The 21,968-nt window shown below is 32.7% G+C and overlaps 4 protein-coding genes across 6 annotated transcripts; 1 reads left to right on the forward strand and 3 right to left on the reverse strand.

The window, feature by feature from the left end:
- The first annotated feature begins 466 nt into the window (after positions 1–466).
- On the forward strand, positions 467–21,185 carry LOC120182207 (kinesin-like protein KIN-13B). Of its 3 annotated transcripts, none has more exons than XM_039187208.1 (13): positions 467–479; positions 16,593–16,914; positions 16,998–17,174; positions 17,470–17,658; positions 18,172–18,273; positions 18,455–18,532; positions 18,613–18,694; positions 18,982–19,141; positions 19,221–19,523; positions 19,680–19,898; positions 19,982–20,411; positions 20,500–20,565; positions 20,645–21,185. In XM_039187208.1, the coding sequence occupies exons 2-13, from the start codon at positions 16,783–16,785 to the stop codon at positions 20,819–20,821; spliced, it is 2,115 nt and encodes a 704-aa protein (XP_039043139.1). In that variant the 5' UTR covers positions 467–479; positions 16,593–16,782; the 3' UTR covers positions 20,822–21,185. The 3 variants fall into 3 exon arrangements, with proteins under 3 accessions (XP_039043139.1, XP_039043140.1, XP_039043141.1); XM_039187209.1 differs by lacking the exon at positions 467–479 and having other exon boundaries at positions 16,557–16,612; positions 16,741–16,914; XM_039187210.1 differs by lacking the exon at positions 467–479 and having other exon boundaries at positions 16,592–16,644; positions 16,741–16,914.
- On the reverse strand, positions 3,448–4,230 carry LOC120182210 (probable sulfate transporter 3.5; the record flags this gene model as incomplete). Its single annotated transcript, XM_039187215.1, has 3 exons — positions 3,448–3,783; positions 3,865–3,991; positions 4,078–4,230. Coding segments are annotated over 3 exons (591 nt in total), but the record flags the coding sequence as incomplete, so codon positions are not given.
- LOC120182139 (probable sulfate transporter 3.5) lies at positions 4,264–5,688 on the reverse strand. Its single transcript, XM_039187139.1, has 5 exons — positions 5,379–5,688; positions 5,087–5,294; positions 4,833–5,004; positions 4,648–4,713; positions 4,264–4,395 (listed from the first exon to the last, which is right to left on the reverse strand). The coding sequence occupies exons 1-5, from the start codon at positions 5,686–5,688 to the stop codon at positions 4,264–4,266; spliced, it is 888 nt and encodes a 295-aa protein (XP_039043070.1).
- Positions 6,002–7,091, reverse strand: LOC120182209 (protein Shroom4-like). The gene is made up of 2 exons (XM_039187214.1): positions 6,749–7,091; positions 6,002–6,462 (listed from the first exon to the last, which is right to left on the reverse strand). Exons 1-2 carry the CDS (start codon positions 6,962–6,964, stop codon positions 6,262–6,264), a joined length of 417 nt encoding a protein of 138 aa, XP_039043145.1. The 5' UTR covers positions 6,965–7,091; the 3' UTR covers positions 6,002–6,261.
- Positions 21,186–21,968: the final 783 nt, after the last annotated feature.

Consider the following 21,968-nt stretch of genomic DNA (forward strand, 5'->3'; position numbering starts at 1 on the left):
CTGTTTATTTACATTTCGTCGGTAGCGAAATAAATATTTTAAGTAAATAAATAAAAGAAAAAAATCAAATTAAATAAATATCAAATACAACTAACAATCAGTTAGTTTAGTGGGATGAGATACTAAATTCTTTAAACAATATCAGAGGTTCAAATTTTAGTAATTATGAATGGAACAAATTAGATTAGAAGAGTCGTCTTTGACTCTGAAATATTCTATCTAAATTAGTTGATTGATAGATTAAATATAAATGATTATACTAAAAATAAATAAATACCGAATACATTCTCTAAATTGGCGGGTCTATCACATTGGACCAATTAACCTAAACTTACGCCGAAACAGACGATGGGGCCACTGCTACAAACTTGTGGGTACCAGTCTTTGCGGGTTAAGACTCGTATCGTATGTAATTATTACCTTTAATGTTTATAAATTTTGTTGTTTTGATTTTAATCTTTAGCAAAAAAAAATTAAAGGTCTCTATATTTTTTCAAAAAATAAATTAATGTGATCATTGTATTATTTTTCTTGTTTTAAATGTGACCTTTCAATTTAGAAAATAAATTCAACATAGTCTTTTGACCAATGTTTTTCGTCTTTGACCATTACAATACTGGCGTAATAGTTCACGATATTGACGTGACAGTTCACATACTGACATGATAGTCTATTTGTCATGTTAGAATTACTAATTTAGTTCATGTGTCATCCTGGAATGGTATGTCAGCACCATTAACTATCTCATCAATATTGTGACCTATGACGCCAGCAACAATCAATGACGAAAAAACGTTAGTCAAAGAGTCACATTAGATTTATTTTATGAGTTAGAATACCATATTAATTTGTTTTCAAAAGTACATAGACAACTCATGCATTTTTGCCTTGATCTTGTAAATAAAATTTAATCCTCAAGTTTTAAAAATATTTTAATTTATTTTTAATTTTTAAATCATTTATTAATATGCTAGATAAGACAAATAATATAGTATCAATACTTAGATTAACAAATGATTTTTCACCTCAAATTCATTAAAGATTTAATGTATTGAAATTATTTATTTTAAATATTTTTAATTAAAACTTAATTTAAAAAATAGTAAGGACAAACATGAAAAAAATATTGAGAATTATATATATATATATATACACATGTGTAATGTCACTTACGTAAAGATACAATTTATATTATAGGGTGTAGTTTCAAAAACGCATTTGACATAATGATAGTGTTGAGTAATGAAATTGAGAAAATAAGTATTCAATTTGAATCGATTATAATTAGGGTTTTTTAATTTACAATTTGGTTTCGGTTTTAAAATTAAATAACTAATTCGGTTTGGTTTTGGTTTTTTATATGGAAATTATTTGAACCAAATTAAAAAATAAAAGAAAATAAGTATCCAAACACATTCATTTTAAATTTATTATAAGAAAAATTTAAATAAAAAATGTTAAAACTAATAATAATTTTTTATAAATTTAAATTTATATATTTACACTCGATTTAAGTTTTAAATTTAATTTTTTTTTAAATTGAATTTGAAAAATAGTGAACAGTCAAAAACCGTAAACCCGACTCGACCCGACCCAATCCAAGCCAAAAATCGTAATTTTTATACCATTGGATTTTGATTTCGGTTCCATTTTCAAAAACCAAACAAAACCGAATACATCCCTACGTAACATATTTTTTATTACGTGACACATAAAATATTAATTCAAAAATTAATTTAAAAATAATATTAATTTGAGAAATGTTTTTTGAAGAATGATATTTTAGGTAAATAGTCCAAAATGGTATGTTTGGTTATTTTCAATAGTTTTACTCTGATAATGACACTGTTAATCAAAATAAATGAGGTTTATCAATTGAGCGAGTAGAAAGGCACCGGAAACAATTGATTACCCAATCATAAGCCCCATGCTTTTACCTGCCAACCATGCTGTTAAAGATTTGTCAGCAAATATATAAGTATAATACACAACCGAAAATATTATAAAAATTATAATATTTTTAATTAGAAGTAACCTAAAATATTAATTTTTAAATATTTTTCGGTTGAATTTTTTTTGTAACATTTTTTGTTTATGTTACTTTTTGCATGACATTTTCAGTTTAAACAAAAATATTTAAAAATAATAATTTAGATTGTGTCTAATTGAAAATATTATAATTGTTATAATATTTTTGGTCGTGTCTATTTTTGTTGTTATTCCTTAACCTTAAATTAGACTATCCTAGGGTAGAACTCAAATGCAAGCTTGTGTTTTTCCTGCCCGACCTATTATTATTATCTGAAAAAGAGGTTGGGAAAAATGATGTCAAAGAATCCCTGTGACTGGAATCTTTATCTTTCGGTTATTGTTTAGTGCTTGGTGCAAATCATGCTTAACACATAGAATATCAGATGATTTGTCACACTTTCTCTTTATCTAAAAAGATGGGTTGCTTAATTGAAAATACTTATTTTTTTGTCAGCAAACCCAGTACCCCAAAAGAAAAGGGAATTAAGGAACATGCATGTACACTGGTGAATATACATTATTAATCCTGATAAATACGAGTTAATATTTTTTTAAATATAAACTCTTAATCTTTTGATATTAAATGTTTACACTCCTGACATCATCTATGGTGTTAGAACTCAAATCCTCAAAGAATAACAACAATTTTTTTTATCACGGAAGACATTAATTCGTGCACCAAACATATATATAATTAGTTGAGCTTGAAAGTATCAGTTCACACCTCAATGCACCTGCCTCTTCCTTTCTACCAACCACACTATAATATACATTGGTCGGTAGCAATGCATGATTGAACATGTGATAACATTACTAACATGACCTCTCCAATGACAATGAATTTAGCCGTTGGAGAAGTTATTCTACGAATTTGAATATCTGATTAGTATGAAATATAAATAGTGACCTGAATTATGGAGTTGAGGAAAATAAAATCAAAATAAAGGTTTATACTAATTATTGTTGGTGAAGCTGAAAATCAGTGCATGACAGCAGGAATATGGTGTGTGGTATACAATTGCACATTTGGAAGTAGGAGGCTGAGAGCGTGTAGTTTGAAGTTGTTCAATCAACTCTAAACCAAACAACCTTCCTAATGCAATTGTCAAATTGCAATAAAAAAAAGAGTAAACTATGCATTTAGTACCTAAAAATTTTAATATGTTCAAAATAATACCATCATTTAGTTTTCATTTCATTTTAGTACCCACCGTTAAAAACTTAACACGTTTAGTACCTAAACTCAGTTTTGTTCCGTTTTAATATCTAAAATTTTATTTTCTTTTCAAAACTTAATGTTAAATTTTGAACAGGAGTACTAAAATGAATTGAGTACTAAAATGAAACAAAAATTAAACTTTAGTTATGATTTTCAAAATTTAAATTTTAAACGATACAATACACTAACTGACTCGGTTTCAAAAACATGAAGCATACAGTACTAGGTAGTGGAAGAAATTCTTACGGAAAGCATGAGGCCGACATCCATGCTAATGAAGCTGACGCCTAGGAAAGCAGTCATGCAGATGACAAAGTCGAATTTATCTACTTTAAAGAGGTGAATCATCTCCTTGTAATTGATCAGTCCGAGCATTGCAGACATGATAATGGCGGATAGAGCAACGAGAGGTGTGTAACTGAAGAGAGGAGCCAAGAAAAGGAGTGTTAGAATCATGCAAAGCCCCATTATGACATTTGACATTGCTGTCCTGCACCCGGCATTGAAATTCACTGCTGTTTTCGAGAACGGCCCTGCCGTTTCGAACATCTAAAAACATCAGAATGTTCTTATATAATCCATTCATAAAAAACCCTGAAATAAATTAAACATACCGGTTGTCAAGTAGCATATAGTGAAAGATCCGATAATGTTCATGAAACCAAAAGCTATCATTTCCGTGTTCCCATCAGTTTGTTCATTTTTCATTACGGCAAAACTTCGTCCTATTGCCATCCCTTCCTGCAAGTTTCATTTTAACGATGATTCAATTATCTGGTTTTCACAGCTTCATATATATTGAATGATGAAATGGTTGGGATTCTTACAGTCATTGCAGTAAGACCGATGACAATACCGGCACGCACAGTTACAGGAAGGTATTGGGGATCGAAGTTCAAGTATTGAATTGAGGGAGCATTCAATCCCTTCAAGTCACCAACCTGATACCCCAATAACCAAAGGCTAATTCCCCACAAAGATCAATCTGTGGTTTGGGAAAAAAAAGAAAATAATTATAAAGACGAACTTACGATGTCGATTCCATGTTTCTCTGCATGGGCAAAAAATGCAAAAATATAACCAACCAAGACAACCACCATTGGACCAATAGCTGACACCCAGAACAGTGTTGGTCTCTTTTGTCTCTGGAAATACATGGCAATTAATATGGCTATTTTTTTTTATATAAATGATTCGACTATCTTTGTGAATTCACATATGGTAATTGATCATCATATGGTATTCTTACTTCATACTATAATTGTGTCACAATCTTTGATATTTGATTTATTTTGTGACTCAGCATTACATCAGATGATAACGATGAGATATACAAGTCAATATAAAGATAAAAATAAATCATCACTTCTTTCCTTAATAGGAATGGGCAAGCTCACCAGGTATCGAGTGAATTGGAGGAAAACAAGGAAGATGACACCAACCACAGCACTTTGCCACCTCCACTGCTCTCTCAAATATCAGTTCAAAATTTATTAGAATTTTCAAGCAAGCATGGTGTAATTAATAGCCGACTTAATAGAATTTAATGTCGTTGAAACCAATGTTATCTGATATCACCAACCTCGTCCCTGTGGCGAAAAACTGCTTGAAGAACGGACACAACATCGGTGTGAGTAGTGAAATGTTTTACACCGAATATACCTTTCAGTTGTTGGAGGCAGATTATTATGGCCGTCCCTCTCATGAAACCAGTGATGGTAGAATGTGATAAGAAATCAACCAAAATTCCCAGCCCGAAAACCCAACAAAATGAAGGACTGAAAGAATGAAATCAAGTAGTATTGATGACTGGTTATGGACTTGTCATGTGTTAACCTCAGAAAGCCTAAAGCAGTCTGGAAAATCCCGGTGAAGAAAGTGAATGTGAAAATCAAGTGAAGATACAATGTGGGGTTATCTTTCAGTGATGCTTTAGTTCTGATGGTTTCAGATACAAGCAGTGCACACGCCGCCACTGTCCCTACTGCGAGATGCTTTGAACTCCAGAAAATGGCGTAAACTAAAGGCGGTATAAAGCTCGAATCTGCATCCAACACTTCATTCTCTCAGAAACGTTTAAACGGAGCGGTTTTATAATGAAACTGAAAATGGAAAAAAAAATACTAACAGAGGCCGTAGATGGGAGGGATATTAGCGAATTTGGCGTAGCTAATGCCTTGAGGGATTGAGAGGGTGGTAATGGTGATACCGGCTAGTAAATCGTATCTGAACAGACGTAGATTATAGTCGGGTAACCATTCAAACAAGGGGATAAAGTATTGGATTGTTTTCTCGAGTTTGCGCAAAGGCTTTTCATGTTTCAACTTATGGAAGGGGTCATCGGGGAAGAAAGTTTCTTTGCAATCAGCTTGGAAGGCGGCAGCAAACCCTCTGGGGGCTGCGAAATTCACTGCCTGGGTCTGGCTGGGATTCGTCATGCCTAACAATGATGGAGTGACTGGTGGTGTGATAAGGGAAGAGAGCATTGCATTTATATATACACACACCAGTCATCCAATAAGTGCCAAAACGGTGTAGAGTAAACGCGAATTTGATAAAAACGGCTTCGGACAATGTCTTTTTGATGGACAACGTTGTTGAAGTAAATTTGTGTTTAAATTATAAAGCATAGATTCATTTTATGTACAATCTCATTGAATTTCATCCATAAAATTCCATAACCCTTACATTATAGTATTGCACTCAAAATATCTAAAGAATTTGGCAATGGTGAACCTCATTCCCTAAAAGCAACTAGAAGTATATTTCATATCAGAAACTAGTTAACTACAATACTCTAAATCAGGAAGATGGACCTAATTTCCCTATATTAGATGCCTGCACAATCCCCTCAACTCGAATATGAAGATACCATCCAACTACATGATCTAAAATATATGACTATGACATCTATATGTACTCCATATATGAGGCAGTAGCAGCAAGTGGTAATCGCAGCTGGAAATCTAATACAACAAATTGCAGTAGCAAAATACTAACACTTTTGTTTCTCAGGACTGCTTTTCCGGAGGATTATCGGATTCTTCTTCCTTGTCGGGGTCTTCCTCTTCCTCCTCTTCCTCTTTCTTTTCTTCCTCTTCTTCATCTTCTTCAGGAGGGTCATATGGCATTGGTGGGGGTAACGGTGTTTTCATAGGGCTGAACTGAGGGAATATGTCAGGTTTACGACTAGGTTTTGGCCTCTCCCACTCCTGCCATGTAAACCGATCGAGGTCGTCATGTTTGATCACGCCGTCTTAGAAAATAAATGACCAAACCAGAGATACCATATTTATCAAAGCAGCATGTTCATTCCATTGATTGAATTATCTAATCAGTACCCATCAATCAAACCAAACCACCTCAACTAAGTATTACTGTATAAAATTAAACTCATCTCATAAGAATCCCACAAGCCTTTTATTCACAGAGATCAACATAAATACCATCAGTTGTTTAGAATTTACTAACAGCAGAATAAACAGAGAAAGAACATACAATGGGAAATTCGAGAGGATTGCGACGAGTCAATTTCTCCTCCTCGGGAGCCATACAAATCACCTGGAGCCTCTTCCCCATCGCCCTTTGATGGCCCTTGGAGACGGAGACGGAGACGACGAGAAAGCATCTGAAACCGCAGCTCTTGGAAATGGATGGTGCCGGAGCTAGGGTTTTGGAAGTTGGAAATACGGATAGGCAGATGGAAGATGACATGGTTGTCTGGTTGGTTTCTCGGTGGTAACAGTTTCCCCAGAGAAAAAGAAAAACAAAGAAGTTAAAAGGAAGTAACAAGTTAACCGCCTTATCTGCGACGCGTGCTCATCTCGGTTCCGTGGGTCTGCACACGACCTTTAGGTGACGTTTGTTTGACATGAATCTCTTGAAATTAGGAGAAATAGAATCTAATTTTACTATTTTCTTATGTTTAGTTCAAGTTTTCGAAAGGAATTGAAATCTCTCATAGCTTCAACTTTCCATCAAATGAGGAAAAATGAATTTCATCCAAAAATGGATGGAATTCAATTCCCTTGTTGGAGGGAATTGAAATTTAATCATACTACCATCATCAATCTTTTGATACCTTATTTATATATTGAATAAAAATATTTTTTATTATTTCAAGTCGGGTCGGGTTTCTAATTCATATATTCGGGTCGGGTCGGGTGAAACTTTATTTTGATCAGGTCGGGTCAGTTTTTTTAAATGTGATATTAGGGTCGGGTCGAGTTCGGGTTTAGGGTGAAAAATATCCGACCGTAATATATATATAATTTTAACTTATATAATTATGAATAATTATAATAATACCCCTCTATATATAATTTTTTTCAATTAAGCCACTGTTTTTATTGAATATTTTTTTTTATTATTTCGGGTTGGGTCGGGTCGGATTTCTAATTTATATATTCGGATCGGGTCGGGTGAAACTTTATTTTGTTTGGGTCGAGGTTTTTTAAGTGTGATATTCAGGTCGGGTCGGGTTTTTTTAAGTGTCATATTCGGGTCGGGTTTAGAGTGAAAAAAACCGGACCCGACCCCAAAAATATATATAATTTTACCTTATATATTTAGGAATAATTACAATAATACCCCTCTATATATAATTTTTTTCAATTAAGTCAATGTTTTTATTGAATAAAAATAATTTTTTTTATTATTTCGTGTCGGGTCGGGTCGGGTTTCTAATTTATATATTGAATAAAAATAGTTTTTGGTATATTTTTTTGTAACTAATTAACATACTCCGATTGGAATGTATCGAAATATTGATATATCTTTTGGTAACTTATTAACATATTTTGATTGCGATAATATTAACGTATGATGTTTATTAGCATGATTTTTATAATTTATTGAAATGAATAATCAATTAATAAAATGAAAATTTAATATTTTTTAATTTTTTATAATATATTGCTACATGTAAGTTGTAAAACAAACTAAAATAAAACAAAAAAGCAAGAAGGACAATTCTGTCATTTTACATTACTGAAATCAAATTCATTTGATATGTCTGCGAACCAAACAGAATATGGAATTGGATTCCAATTTCTGACAGATTCTAATTCCCTCAGAAACATTCCAGCGAACCAAACGCCACCTTAGGTTTGGTTCAAGGAATGTTGTATTACGAGAGGAATGTAATCCTCATTCCCCGTTTGGTTGGCCGGTAATCTCATTTCCGATAATCTTTTATTACTAACAGTGGATTTTTTGGGGTATATTACTGGGAATGTGATTACCCCTTCCTTAGGTATTGTTGAATTACCGGCGTTTTGGACTAAAATGTCGTAATTTTTTTTCTTTCAAAAATATAATAATTCTGTCGTTGAATAATGAAAATTCTACGAAAGTTAAATTAAAAATTTATCCTTAAACTATTTTAGATTTTTAAAAAATCTATAATTAAAATTTTAAATGAAGTTCAAGGGTTAAAATAAAATTTTGCCCTTTCATTAAACCTATTTATCTTTTCAATTTTGTAAAAAAAATATAAATTTTATGAATTTAAATTTTTAAATAAAATATATAAATTAATTATAGTAATATTATAGTAGAATTAAACTTGTTAAAAAACAAATAAATAATAAGGATAATTTTGTCAAATATATATTTCCATAATCTTTTATTCCTTTAGCCAAACACGGTAATATTAAATTACTGCTAAACCAACCAAACACAAATTACAACATTCTCAGTAATCATATTCTCTGGTAATCTTTTATTCCTACTGATAATCTTACGTTTCGTGAACCAAACGTAGCCTAAGGTGGCGTTTGGTTCGCTGGAATGTTTATGAAGGAATTGAAATTTGTGAAGGAATTGGAATCTGTAGGAATTAGAATCCAATTCCATATTCTGTTTGGTTGGCAGGAAATGGAATTGGAATCCAATTTCATATTTTTTTGGTTCGCAGACATGTCAGATGAATTTGATTTCAGTAATGTAAAATGATAAAATTATCCTTCTTGTTTTTTTGCTTTATTTTAGTTTATTTTACAACTTATATGTAGTAATATATTTTAAAAAATTAAAAATTAAAATTTTTTATTTTATTGATTAATTATTCATTTCAATAAATTATAAAAATCATGCTAATAAACATTATAAGTTAAAATCATCGCAATCAAAATATGATAATAAGTTACCAAAAGATGGAGCAATATTTCGATACATTCCAATTGGAGTATGTTAATTAGTTACAAAAAAATATCAAAAACTATTTTTATTCAATATATGAATTAGAAACTAGACCCGACACGACTCAAAATAATAAAAAAAATTATTTTTATTCAATAAAAACATTGACTTAATTGAAAAAAATTATATATAGAGGGGTATTATTGTAATTATTCATAAATATATAATGTAAAATTATATATTTTTTTCGGTTCAGTCCGTTTTTTTTCACCCTAAACTCGAACCCGACCCGACCTGACCCGAATATCACACTTAAAAAAACCCGACCCGACTCGACCAGAATATCACACTTAAAAAACCCGACCCGACCCGAACAAATAAAGTTTCATTCGAACCGACCCGAATATATGAATTAGAAATCCGACCCGACCCGAAATAATAAAAAATTATTTTTATTTAATAAAAACAGTGACTTAACCGACCCGACCCGAATTATATATATTTTCGGGTCGGTCCGGGTTTTTTCACCCTAAACTCGAACCCGATCCGACCCGATCCGATCCGAATATCACACTTAAAAAAACCCGACCCGACTCAACCCGAATATCACACTTAAAAAAACTGACCCGACCCGAACAAAATAAAGTTTCATCCGACCCGACCTGAATATATGAATTAGAAATTCAACCCGACCCTAAATAATAAAAAATTATTTTTATTTAATAAAAACAGTGACTTAATCTGACCCGACCTGAATTATATATATTTTCGGGTCGGTCCGGGTTTTTTCACCCTAAACCCGATCCGACCTGACCCGAACATATGAATTAGAAACCCGACCCGAAATAATAAAAAAATATTTTTATTCAATATATGTGTTGAAAACATTTTGATATTTCGATATAACAAATTAAGTTAAATGAATTTTAAGAATTTTCAAATGATTTTCTAAGTATATTCGATATAACTATTCGAATATCAAAACATTACTCCAAATCTTTCAAAAATCATTTTTAATCCTTACTCAAGTGTAAAATCTTAAAACAATTTCAAAATAATTTTACAAAGTATTTCGAACCATTTCAAAGCCAAAAATTCCAGATTGCTCAGAAGGAACCGATTCTCCCCCAAGGGGGTACCGATTCCCCCTGAATGGTTTGGCTCTGAGAATTTCAGTATGCTCGGAGGGAACCGATTCCCCCCAGGGGATACCGATTCCCCCCTTGTATAACGGTCGAAATATTTGAATTTTACACTTAGGGAACCGATTCCCCATAAGGGTATCGATTCCCCCCACGCTCCAAGCTGTTTTATTAATTGTTTTCACACTAAAACGACTATATGATCTTCACTAATCATCCCCAACGCTCAGAAGTGATTCAAGGTGTATTTAAACAAGTTCTGAAGCCTTTGAAAGACAAGAAATCATAGAGAAACAAGAGTGAAAGCATCAAACACCAAGTTTGTGCAAATCAATCCAATTTTCCTTTCAATATTCATTTTGCTTTCAAAGAACATCATTTGTGCTCATTTATAATTATTTGTGAGTGTTCTTTTCTTGTTCTAGAATTGTGCAAACAACTTACCTTGTGAGGTTTTCCTTGTAAGTTTACAAATTTGTAATCTTCTCTTTGGGAAAGAGTGTTCTCAAGAATTGGGGTATATTCTTGAGGGTGTTGTAAGGTTATCTCTTTGGCCTCAAAAGAAAGAACAAATTAGTGAATTTGTTGGAAAATCCTTAGTGTGGATAGTTAAGGTAGTGGACGTAGACTTTGATTGAGAAAGTCGAACCACTCTAAATCGCTGTACAATTACTTTCAATTTTCTGCAAAAGCTTCCACCAAATTTTTAATTGCCAATTCACCCCCCTCTTGGCCAATTCCGTCAATCGATTAACTCAATAATATGAATAAGTTACCAAAGGATTGATGAGGGTAGTATGATCAAATTTCAATTCCCTCCAACAAGGGAATATAATTCCATCAATTTTTGGATGGAATTAACTTTCCCTCATTTGATGGAATTGAATTCCATCAGGGATTCCAATTCCCTTGAAAAACTGAACCAAACATGGGAAAGTGGTGGAATTGGATTCCAAATCCCACTAATTCCAAGGGATTCCATCCAACCAAACGCTATCTAAATCTCCAATAGCCAGAATCCTAACATGTGGTGGCTCAGTGACTCTACAAACTCTTATGGATCTATATTACCATTGGTGACCCAATCCATTGGTTTATATTTAAAGTCAATTTTAGCCTAATAACTTAGATGGATTAATTATTTATTCCAATACATTAAAGGGTAAATTATATTGTTTCTCATTGAACTTTACTCTCTTATTTTTCTCACCCAACTTTCAATTTGATCAATATGTTAATTGAACTTTACAAATTGAATCATTTTGCTCACTCTGTTGTTAATTATTTAACGGCGTTATGTCATGACACAAGCATCAAAACGACGTCGTTTTGAAAAACTCAAATATACTCCAAAATGACGTCGTTTTGGTTAGTAAAACATGAGAGAGAATAAAGTTCAATGACTCATAGTGTAATTTACCATTTTTCCTTCTCTTCTTCATTTTCTCTCTACTGGCCACCACATCATTTTGATTTCGGCCACCGTTGACCATCGTAGATGGTGGCCGTTCGGTCTCAAATTTCATGGTTGGTTTTTCTCGACCCCTTGAGTCTGAATCAGGTGGTTGTTTTCACCGAAAAATATTCCAAAACCCGTGAATTTGGACTGAAACGTTTCAATTTTCTCACTTTAAATCTCAAAATTGTGGACTTCAGAGTAAGTTCTGAAAAAATAGAGGTCGGATTATGACTCAAGGTGTCGAGGCTAAGCGACCCATCCCATTTTAGGACCAAAAGACCACCATCAACGGTGGCATGGCCACCTTTCTGTTTTTATTTTATTTTTATAATTATTTTATACTAAATAATAATAAAAATGTCACACCATTAGTTGTTAGAGAGAACACAGTTGAGTGAGCAAAATGATTTGATTGTAAAGTTCAGTGAGCAACTTGATCAAATTAAAAGTTGAGTGAGGAAAATAAGAGAGAGAGTATAGTTCAGTGAGGAACGATATAATTTACCGTACATTAAATAATAATAATAATAATAAAATCACCAAATCCTGATTTTTTAAAAATAATAATAATAAAATCAAAACATTTTAATAATAATAGTATCTATAAAAGGAATTCAAGATTTTTCATTTACATAATTAGTTTTATTATTTAAGATTTTACATTTAAATGAAGATTCCGTTTAAGAAAAAGAAGGGTTATTCATGATAGCAGCGGACATCATTGATAGTCATGATTTGGCACTATCTACAAAACAAGAATGGAAATATTCAGTGTCACCGACAGAATTCGATTCAAATTAAAAGCTCCCCCATGCCCTGTTTGTAGTAATTCCCACTTTAAACTAATCTCTTACTTGATCAGTAAATCAATTTCAAAAGTTTCCCTCCCTCCTATCCCAACGTGGAATTTTAAGTTGTTTATCCCAAAAAGGATGGTTGCATTTACTTGATGGTCATGAACGGTTGGACCAACCAAATTGAAGCAGACTGCCTCTGCCTCACCTCAGATAAGGAACATAAACATGAATTAACTTATTTCAATGATTAAAAAATTATTATTACTTTTAAAAATCACGGGATCAAAAATATTAACAACATATATTATTTATAATCACATTACCTTAATAATATATATATATATATATATATATATATATATATATATATATATATATATATAAGCAACGTAAAAGAGAAGGCCCACAAATACGTTAATATCAACATCAAACTACCTAATATATCAAATCTAAAGCAGAAATCCAACGTACTATGCATTTAATATTATGGTAAACTACAAGAATAGTTATTAAGTTTTCATCATTAAGACATGGATAGTCGTTAGTTTGATAATATAATATATTAGTAAAAGAATTTAATAATTTTTATTCCTAAATTTGATCTTTAAATTATTTCGAATTTATAAAAAGGCACATAAATAATATTTTATCTAAAATTCATGGGTTAAAATAAAAAGTAAATTATTTGACTAACGTGTTATATCATCAAATAGTGTAATGGTACGGACAAAACAACATTGAACCTTCGGGTGTATTGATTTTATCACTAAACTATTAAACAATTTCATTTTTGGCATTGTTTTTTTTCAAGCGGTAACCAATCATCGTACACCATCGATCGTATTTCGCAATAAGATCAATATCAAAATGTTCGCATTTAACTTCTATTTATTATCATGTGATTGATTTTCCATGAAATTCACTCGAAATTGATATTAAAAAAACTTATCATTTTTAGAGATTTATGGACTTTCTTATATTTGATATATTTTGGAGTGTTTGTTCAAAAGCCCGAACGATGAGAATAATTGTCTCGAGAAGTCAAACAATATACTTCTAAATTAGTTTCATCAAATGATCATTAGAAGATATCATAATATTCAAATGTCAAGCTTTTAAACGTATTTTCTTCGACTTTTTAACGGGTTAAATGATAAATCAACCATATGAGAAGAAAAAAGAGTGAAACATGAACATTTTGATGTTGATATCAATGAGAAATACAGTCGATAATAGAGAATGATTAGCTCCCCGCAGCTAGAGGTGAGTATACGGGCTACCAGTCCGTTTAGCCCACAGGTTTTGACGGTGGGGGCTTAAACGAAGCAGTTTAAAAAGCCCGCAATCATAAACGATTTTGAATTATAAGACCCGCAACCCGTCCATTTAACTCGCGGGTTAAACAGGCTTACCCGCGGCCCGTTAAATAAAAAAAATTAAATGCTTTAAATACAATAAAAAATAATGTTCTAACTTGTTACACCTTTACAAATGATCTAGTAACTTGAAAAGGAAGACAACACCGTCAAAAAAAATAAATAACATTTAATTTTTTTAAATAGTCGGAAATGATTATAAAATAATATTTTTTAATCATTAATATATGTATAATGATAAAATTACTTAAACTCAAATTAAAAAAATAATATTCACTTATATCACCAAATTGAAAAACAAATTAAACAATAACCACATTATACTTTTATAAAACACGATTATTCAATGCTATAATATGAAGACACAGAAGTGTCTGCATGTAGAAATTCAAACAGAAAAATTCAACAAAGACAAACATTATACAAATCTAACAATTTTTCTTTTGTAAAAGCCTTTAAAAGTTGAAAAATTATATTTTCAATTTTTTATTTTACTTTTTTTCTTCTTATTTTTAATCTAAATATTACGTGTCATGTGATATATTATTAGAATATCATGTGACTTTTTATAATTAAATAACGAAATGGATAACATAATTCATGAAAAAAATAAAGATCAAAATTAAATAAAAAAATCTTTAAATACCAAAGTGATAATGATGTAAATTTTATAATACTAAAATACTATATAAATCTTTTAATTTTTATTTTTTAAAATAAAGAATAATTTGATACATTGTAAATGAAAAAAAAATATCAAGCAGCAGTAGAATTATGACAATTACTCTAAGAAATTTAAGAACTACAATGGTTATAAGTAACATCATATTTATATGTAATTTATTTTCCTTTTCTATCAAATTCTTTAAGTTTTTTTTTAATTTTATAAATTTTAAATTAAGCTGACTATTGCGGGATACCCACGGTTATACCCATTAAACCCGCGGGTTTAACGGTCCGGGCTAAAAAGCCCGTAATTTAAATGAGCTTCAGTTTTTGATGTCCAAAACCCGCACGGATCACGGGTTAAACGGGTAGCCGCGGGCCTTAACCCATATACCCACCTCTACCCGCAGCGGTTGAAAATGTATGTCTAAAATGAAATTATCTAAAAGTTTAATGGTAAAATTGATACATCTCTAAAGTTTAGTACCTAAAACGACGTCATGTTGGACATCAATAATGACGAAAAGATATATTTATTTCATCATAATGTCAAAATTAAATGATATAGTAGCATAATTAAAGTTAAAATCAAAATTTAGTATTATAATAAGAGAAATTAAAAATCTAATGATATAAACGATATAGGGTCTAAAATTTAGTGATATATATTTAAATTAAAACAAATATATATTTTTAAATTAAAAAAAGCGTACATAAAAAAACACGTCCTATGTCATCCAATTGCAAACCCTAAAAGCGGGGTCGACAACGACAAGCACTCCAACTCCCTCTCTATTTTAGGCTTTTACCAATCCAACAAAGCCGCTTTGGCCTCTCCCGTCCAGCACAGTCCCCTTGCTGCCTGCAATTTTAAATCATTTAAAGCAACTCACTCCACTCTCACGCGCAGCTTCACGGGCGTGGTATTCCAACCCTTTCAAAACTCTTTTTTATATTGGTAAATAGTAGGGATAATGCAATCAAATAGCCCTTGAATTATAGTCCTCAAACCCTTAGAGATAATATCTTTTGTTTAATTACATCGGTTTTGAGTGTGTCTAGTAGAAAATCAATTATAGAATAAGAAAAGAATAATGAAACGAGAATGTTTTGGTATTGATCTTGCCACAAATGATAACCAATAATGGATGGTAATTGGATACCGACAGTGACCTGAATAATACAATGTCAAAAATTGAATTGCTTAAAAGTTTAATGACAAAATTGATACATATTCAAAGTTCACTACCTAAAACATCACTTTGGGCATCGATGATCAATTAGTCATTACCAACACGATGTCATTTTTTTCGCATCATTTGAATTTTAACGGTCTAGTGACATAAATAAAATTAAAATCAAAGTTTACTATTATAATTTGAGAAATAAAAAAATTAGTGCTATAAATAATATACTACCTAAAGTTTAGTAATATATTATGTAGTTTTTTACCTGAAATGACCATCCAGCTTAATTGGTAAAACACAAGGTTTTTAATATTGAGGTCGTGGAATTGAGTCCCATGGATGGTATTTCATATATGGAGGTCTCCCACGGAAGCTACTCTCAACGCGTTGGAGGTAACCTACTATTTTACCTCATTTGTGTAGTATTTTACCTATTTTATGTGTTGCACACGCGCCGCTCCTCCTCGTTACCCGGCCCTTTAATTTCGAAACTAGTATATTACGAACTATGATGATGCTCATTCTCTCTCTTATTAAAATTCAGTACTGGTAATTTGAAGGGGGGAAAAGAGAGAGGAAAAGCTAAGAAAGAAGGTTTCTAAACAATAACACACCAACCATCACTTGTATTTCCTTTGTTTCTCTAGTTAGCTTTCCCTTTCCCCTTGTCTCTTCTTTTTTCTATATTTGACTTTTGTTTGGTTTCGATTGTGAAATTTCAGTTGAAGAAGCTCTGCATACTTATCGTAGGCCGGCGAGAGAAAATGAGCTTGGTAGGGAGACAGATGGCGAGATCTAATTCGACCGCTTATCATCAACGGCAATACTCCGATAACTTCCCCGAAGCGTCGTTCAACGCCAAATGGCTTCAGTCCTCCAATCTCCCTTCTTCTCAGGTCCTCGATCTTTCACTCTCTCTATCTCTTCACGTTTCTTGTGACGGCATCGTATTTATTTTATTTGTTTGCTGTTTGGTTAGGAGTTCGGTTTCTACGGCGGAGGAAGAATGAACAGGAAGTCACCGGAGCCGGGGACGCCGCCGCTTTCTTCAAGGTCGTCGAGCTTGAGGAAGAACAGCGATGAATACGTGTCCCCGAGTGAGCTCAGCTCCGGTTTACTGGATCTTCATTCATTTGATACTGAGCTGCTTTCCGAGGTTTTATTCTATTTCTTCTATTGGATTGTTGTTCCCGGTTTCATTCTCACTCATATATGCCTGATTTACTTAGCGTTGTTTCAATGAAATTCTATATGCTAATGAATGCATAAAGTTTGGTTTGATCCTCTGGTTAATCAAGTGATTAAGTGTTAATTGATAGCTGCATTATATTTTCCTCAAACCATTAAAAAATCACATTTATATTAATATAGCGGGTTTTAAAAATTAGTTATTCGAAACTTTATTTTCTTACCTGGATAATAAATTTATTAGTCCTTTTTTACAATTGCAGGTTCCTAATCTGTACGAAGGATACGGGCTTCAGAAACCTATTCGTGGTAAAAAATTTGATGATTCTGAGCCGTATGTATCTACCATTAAACTTCCAAACAGGCCACTAGGAATGGCTGAGAATAGCCTTCTCAAAAGCATTGCAGTAGATAAAGAAAGATCTAACAATGTTGCCAAGATTAAAGTCGTGGTATGCTTCTTGAATCCCTTCTTTGGGTTGTGTCTAATATCGTACTGAAAATATCAATTCAATGTTTTGAGTGATTGCAGTAAACAAGTGATCCATCAGTTGGGCCAAGAAATATGATGAAGTTGTGTTGTTTACGAACTTTAATGCTCATTTGGGTGATGAATTCATGATCTTAACAAGTATTATATACAATTCAATGTGACATAGAGAGCGGTGCTTTTTTCTTGCTGCAGCAAATGGTTCTTATTAAATATCCAACCTAAAACAAGTTGATAGTCAATGTAGAGCAACTTAAATATAGGAACACTAGACTTATTAAGCATACAAGCTAAAACCTACCAGTAATAGATGGTGAGTCAACCTGAATATGGGATGCCGGGAAGACTAAATAGATGTGAGATAACATCACCTTAAAAGATTGATTATAGATAGCTGGTATCACCAAAGAAACCATGTCATGGCCGCTTTTGTTTTTGTCATTGTTAAAATAGCTTATATTAACTTCCGATACAGGTGCGCAAGAGACCATTGAACAAAAAGGAAATAGCAAAGAAAGAGGAAGATATCATCACTATAGATTCCAGTGCACTAATGGTTCATGAAAAAAAGCTAAAGGTGAGGAGCTGATGGGCATTCTCTTTTTTCCTACTCTTTTTTCCTACAGTTATTGTTGAAAGCCTAAGCAACTCAGAGTAATCTCGACCTGCAACACTTTACATCTTCCATGGTTAATTATAAATGACTTAGTGGTATTCTTTGACTCTTTTGCATGAGGTGTAATGATTCATAATTGCAGGTTGACCTGACAGAATATGTTGAGAAGCATGAATTTCTTTTTGATGCAGTGCTGAATGAAGATGTTAGCAATGAGGAGGTGAGTACATGACAAGAAGTGAACATCCTTTACAGTTTCATTCAGCTAAATTAACTAGATTTCATTTTCTATTGTGGCAGGTGTACTCAAAGACTGTGGAGCCAATAGTTCCTCTAATTTTCAATCGAACAAAAGCAACTTGTTTTGCATATGGGCAGACAGGTAACTAATCTTATAAACGTATTCTATTTTAGTGATAGAATACACGCATAGAGAAAACAAGAAGAAGAAGAAGTCCATTTCTTAAGTAATCAGATTTACAACTTTCAAATGTAATTTTGTTTACTCCAATAACATCTTGTATAGGTTAGTTTTGCTTGACATTCTGTGTCAGAAATTGTCTTTTTGCAACATTCATATGGTTCCACTTTGCACTTTCAGTGTCTTATTTCTTTTTCTGTGTATATTCTTGCAAATGACATTTAGTTGGTCCTGTGTTTTTTCTACAGGAAGTGGAAAGACTTATACTATGCAGCCACTGCCTCTAAAAGCATCTCAAGATATATTTAGATTAATGTACCATACATATCGGAACCAAGGGTTCCAACTCTTTGTCAGTTATTTTGAGATATATGGGGGAAAAGTCTTTGACCTCCTTAATGATAGGAAGTAAGTTATTCCCATATGGAAACCTAGCCAAATTGTCGTATTGCATATAGTTTAGTGATTAGATTTCTACCTGTCACAGAAAGCTTTGCATGAGAGAAGATGGTAAACAACAAGTATGTATTGTGGGTCTTCAAGAGTACAAGGTGTTGGATGTTCAGACAATCAAGGAGTTAATCGAGAGAGGAAATGCTACAAGAAGCACTGGCACTACTGGAGCAAACGAAGAGTCTTCAAGGTCACATGCTATTCTTCAGCTTGCCATCAAGAGATCGGCTGATGGCAGTGAATTGAAGCCTGCTAGACTTGTTGGGAAACTTTCCTTCATAGATCTTGCTGGAAGTGAGCGTGGTGCTGATACAACTGACAATGACAAACAGACGAGGTAAACAAACTTTGAATCCATGCAATCTAGGATTATGCTTCTTGAAAGCAATTTGCTCCAAATATAAAATTAAGTGAATGCATAATCTCTATAAAATAGAGCCCAAGTCTCCTAGATAACTTGATATCCTAATAAGCTGATTTCATGTTTCTGCAGAATGGAAGGTGCTGAAATTAATAAAAGTTTACTTGCTTTAAAAGAATGTATCAGAGCTCTTGACAATGACCAGGGTCACATTCCGTTCAGAGGAAGTAAGCTGACTGAAGTTCTTAGAGATTCATTTATGGGTGACTCACGAACTGTTATGATATCATGTATTTCTCCGAGCTCAGGGTCATGTGAACACACCCTGAATACACTCAGATACGCTGATAGGTATATGGTTCTGCTATTAAAATTACTTTGTAAGAAGTGACTTGTACAGTTGATTAAACCATACTGTGGTACCTGCATTCCAGGGTGAAGAGCCTATCGAAAGGGAATAACTCCAAGAAGGATATGCTACCTTCGTCATCAAATCTTAGAGAGTCAACTGCATTGCCCTTATCTTCATCTTTACCGAGTGATGCATTTGAGGATAGCATAACTGATATTCCTTTTGAAAAGAACAAATATGGGTGGTCCAAACCGACTGAAAGAGATATATCTTTTAAAATGGATTCTGTTCCTAGTGGAAGAGATACAAATTTGGCTGTACCATATTCAGATTATGTGAATGGTCAGAGAGGTGGACTAAACAGCATGACCGAGGATGATTTTGATTACTTTGAGGAGACATATGAGCAACCAAAGATGTTGCAGAAAAGAAAAGATGATTTAACAAAGCTTGTGGATCCTTCAACCTTTGATTATAGCAATTCAGATGATGATTTAAGTGCCCTGCTAAAGGTACGATCAATCAAATTTTCTGGCATTGGATTCTTCTTTCCTGCTCGTATTTATTCATGGAACAAAGTTTGCCTTTTTCTGTTACTAGGAAGAGGAAGATCTCGTATCTGCTCATCGAAGGCAAGTTGAGGACACAATGGAGCTTGTCAGGGAGGTAGATACAACATTTTGCTTGTTGCTCATTCCCTTAACAGCTATAACTACATTGATTCCGACTGTTATTATGGTGGCAGGAAATGAATCTGCTAGTTGAAGCTGACCAAGCTGGCAATCAGCTGGATGATTATATCTCTAAATTAGATACCATTCTCTCACAGAAGGCTGCAGGAATCGTACAACTGCAGGCGCGCTTGGCACAATTCCAAAAACATTTAAAGGATTCCAACGTGTTAGTATCTTCAGGCAATTGATGCCCACAGAGTAGAGGTGGTGAAGCCCATTATATACCTTGGAGTGATTCAGTCTGATTGCTGATTCAGACCTGCCTTTGATTTGATGATTTCTTCCTTGATGGTGAGGGCTTCGTCTAATTCTCCGGGTAAGTAACCGTCGTGACTCCATATAATATATTTATAAGCAGTGCTTCTCTCTTGGATATAAATAAAATGTGTAAAACTTATACCCCTTCGTTCTCATTTTACTTTTTTTTTTTTGGGGTCCTGTTTTTCTCGTTTTGCGCCGTATTGCATTATTTTACTGATTCTAAATATCGGAATGCACCGAAATCATGAATCATCTGTTTTGTTCTATTCGATAGCCATGAGTCTGTAAACAAATCCAAACAAGATAAATTCAATAAATAATGATTAAATTAGGGCGTAATTCTATTTTGATGTGGGTGACTATTTGTTTCAAAATCGATGAAAAAGAGAAAGGGACTAACCGAAAGTAGCGCCATTTTGAACGAACTGTTCTCAGCATTTTGTTACCATTCACTTCCACAGCTACTAATTTGAACTTGTTTAATATGCGTTGCCTAGTAATTCATTTTTTTCCCTTTCGGTTTTTCTTTCTGGTTACACATACCCAAGTAAAGTTCCAACCAGGGGTGGATGTACTAAGTCCCGGGTCAAGTAAATTCCATTATTTTAAAAGAATGATTAAATTTAATTTAATGTATTAAGGGAAAACAATTGCATACTCATTATACCCATTATTTGTAAGAAAAGAATATTAAAATTTGAACTTCATTCTTAAATTTTTCTTTTTGTAACCAATGACATTCTATTTTTAATATTTAATTTTATATGAAAAGATTACAAATAATAGTAAAATTATATTTATCTTTTTAAAAGATAAAATTATGATATAATCCTTTTTAAAATTAATACTGATAAAAATACTTAATAGTTTTCATAAAAATCCACCGTTCAATTTCATCTTTGAAAAACTTGCTGGCTTCACTGCTCACCTCCGTGTCGCTGTGTGGATCGCGTTGGCTCGTTGACTCATCCGTCGGGCGAATGACGAATGGCGATAAATTTATATTCACTAGAACATATCAATAATGAAGAATAAGCATAATAATTAAGGATTTTAAATGAGTGATGTCATAAA

Source organism: Hibiscus syriacus, unplaced genomic scaffold (assembly GCF_006381635.1).
Source record: "Hibiscus syriacus cultivar Baekdansim isolate YM2019G1 unplaced genomic scaffold, ASM638163v2 tig00112632_pilon, whole genome shotgun sequence".
Lineage (NCBI taxonomy): Eukaryota > Viridiplantae > Streptophyta > Magnoliopsida > Malvales > Malvaceae > Hibiscus > Hibiscus syriacus.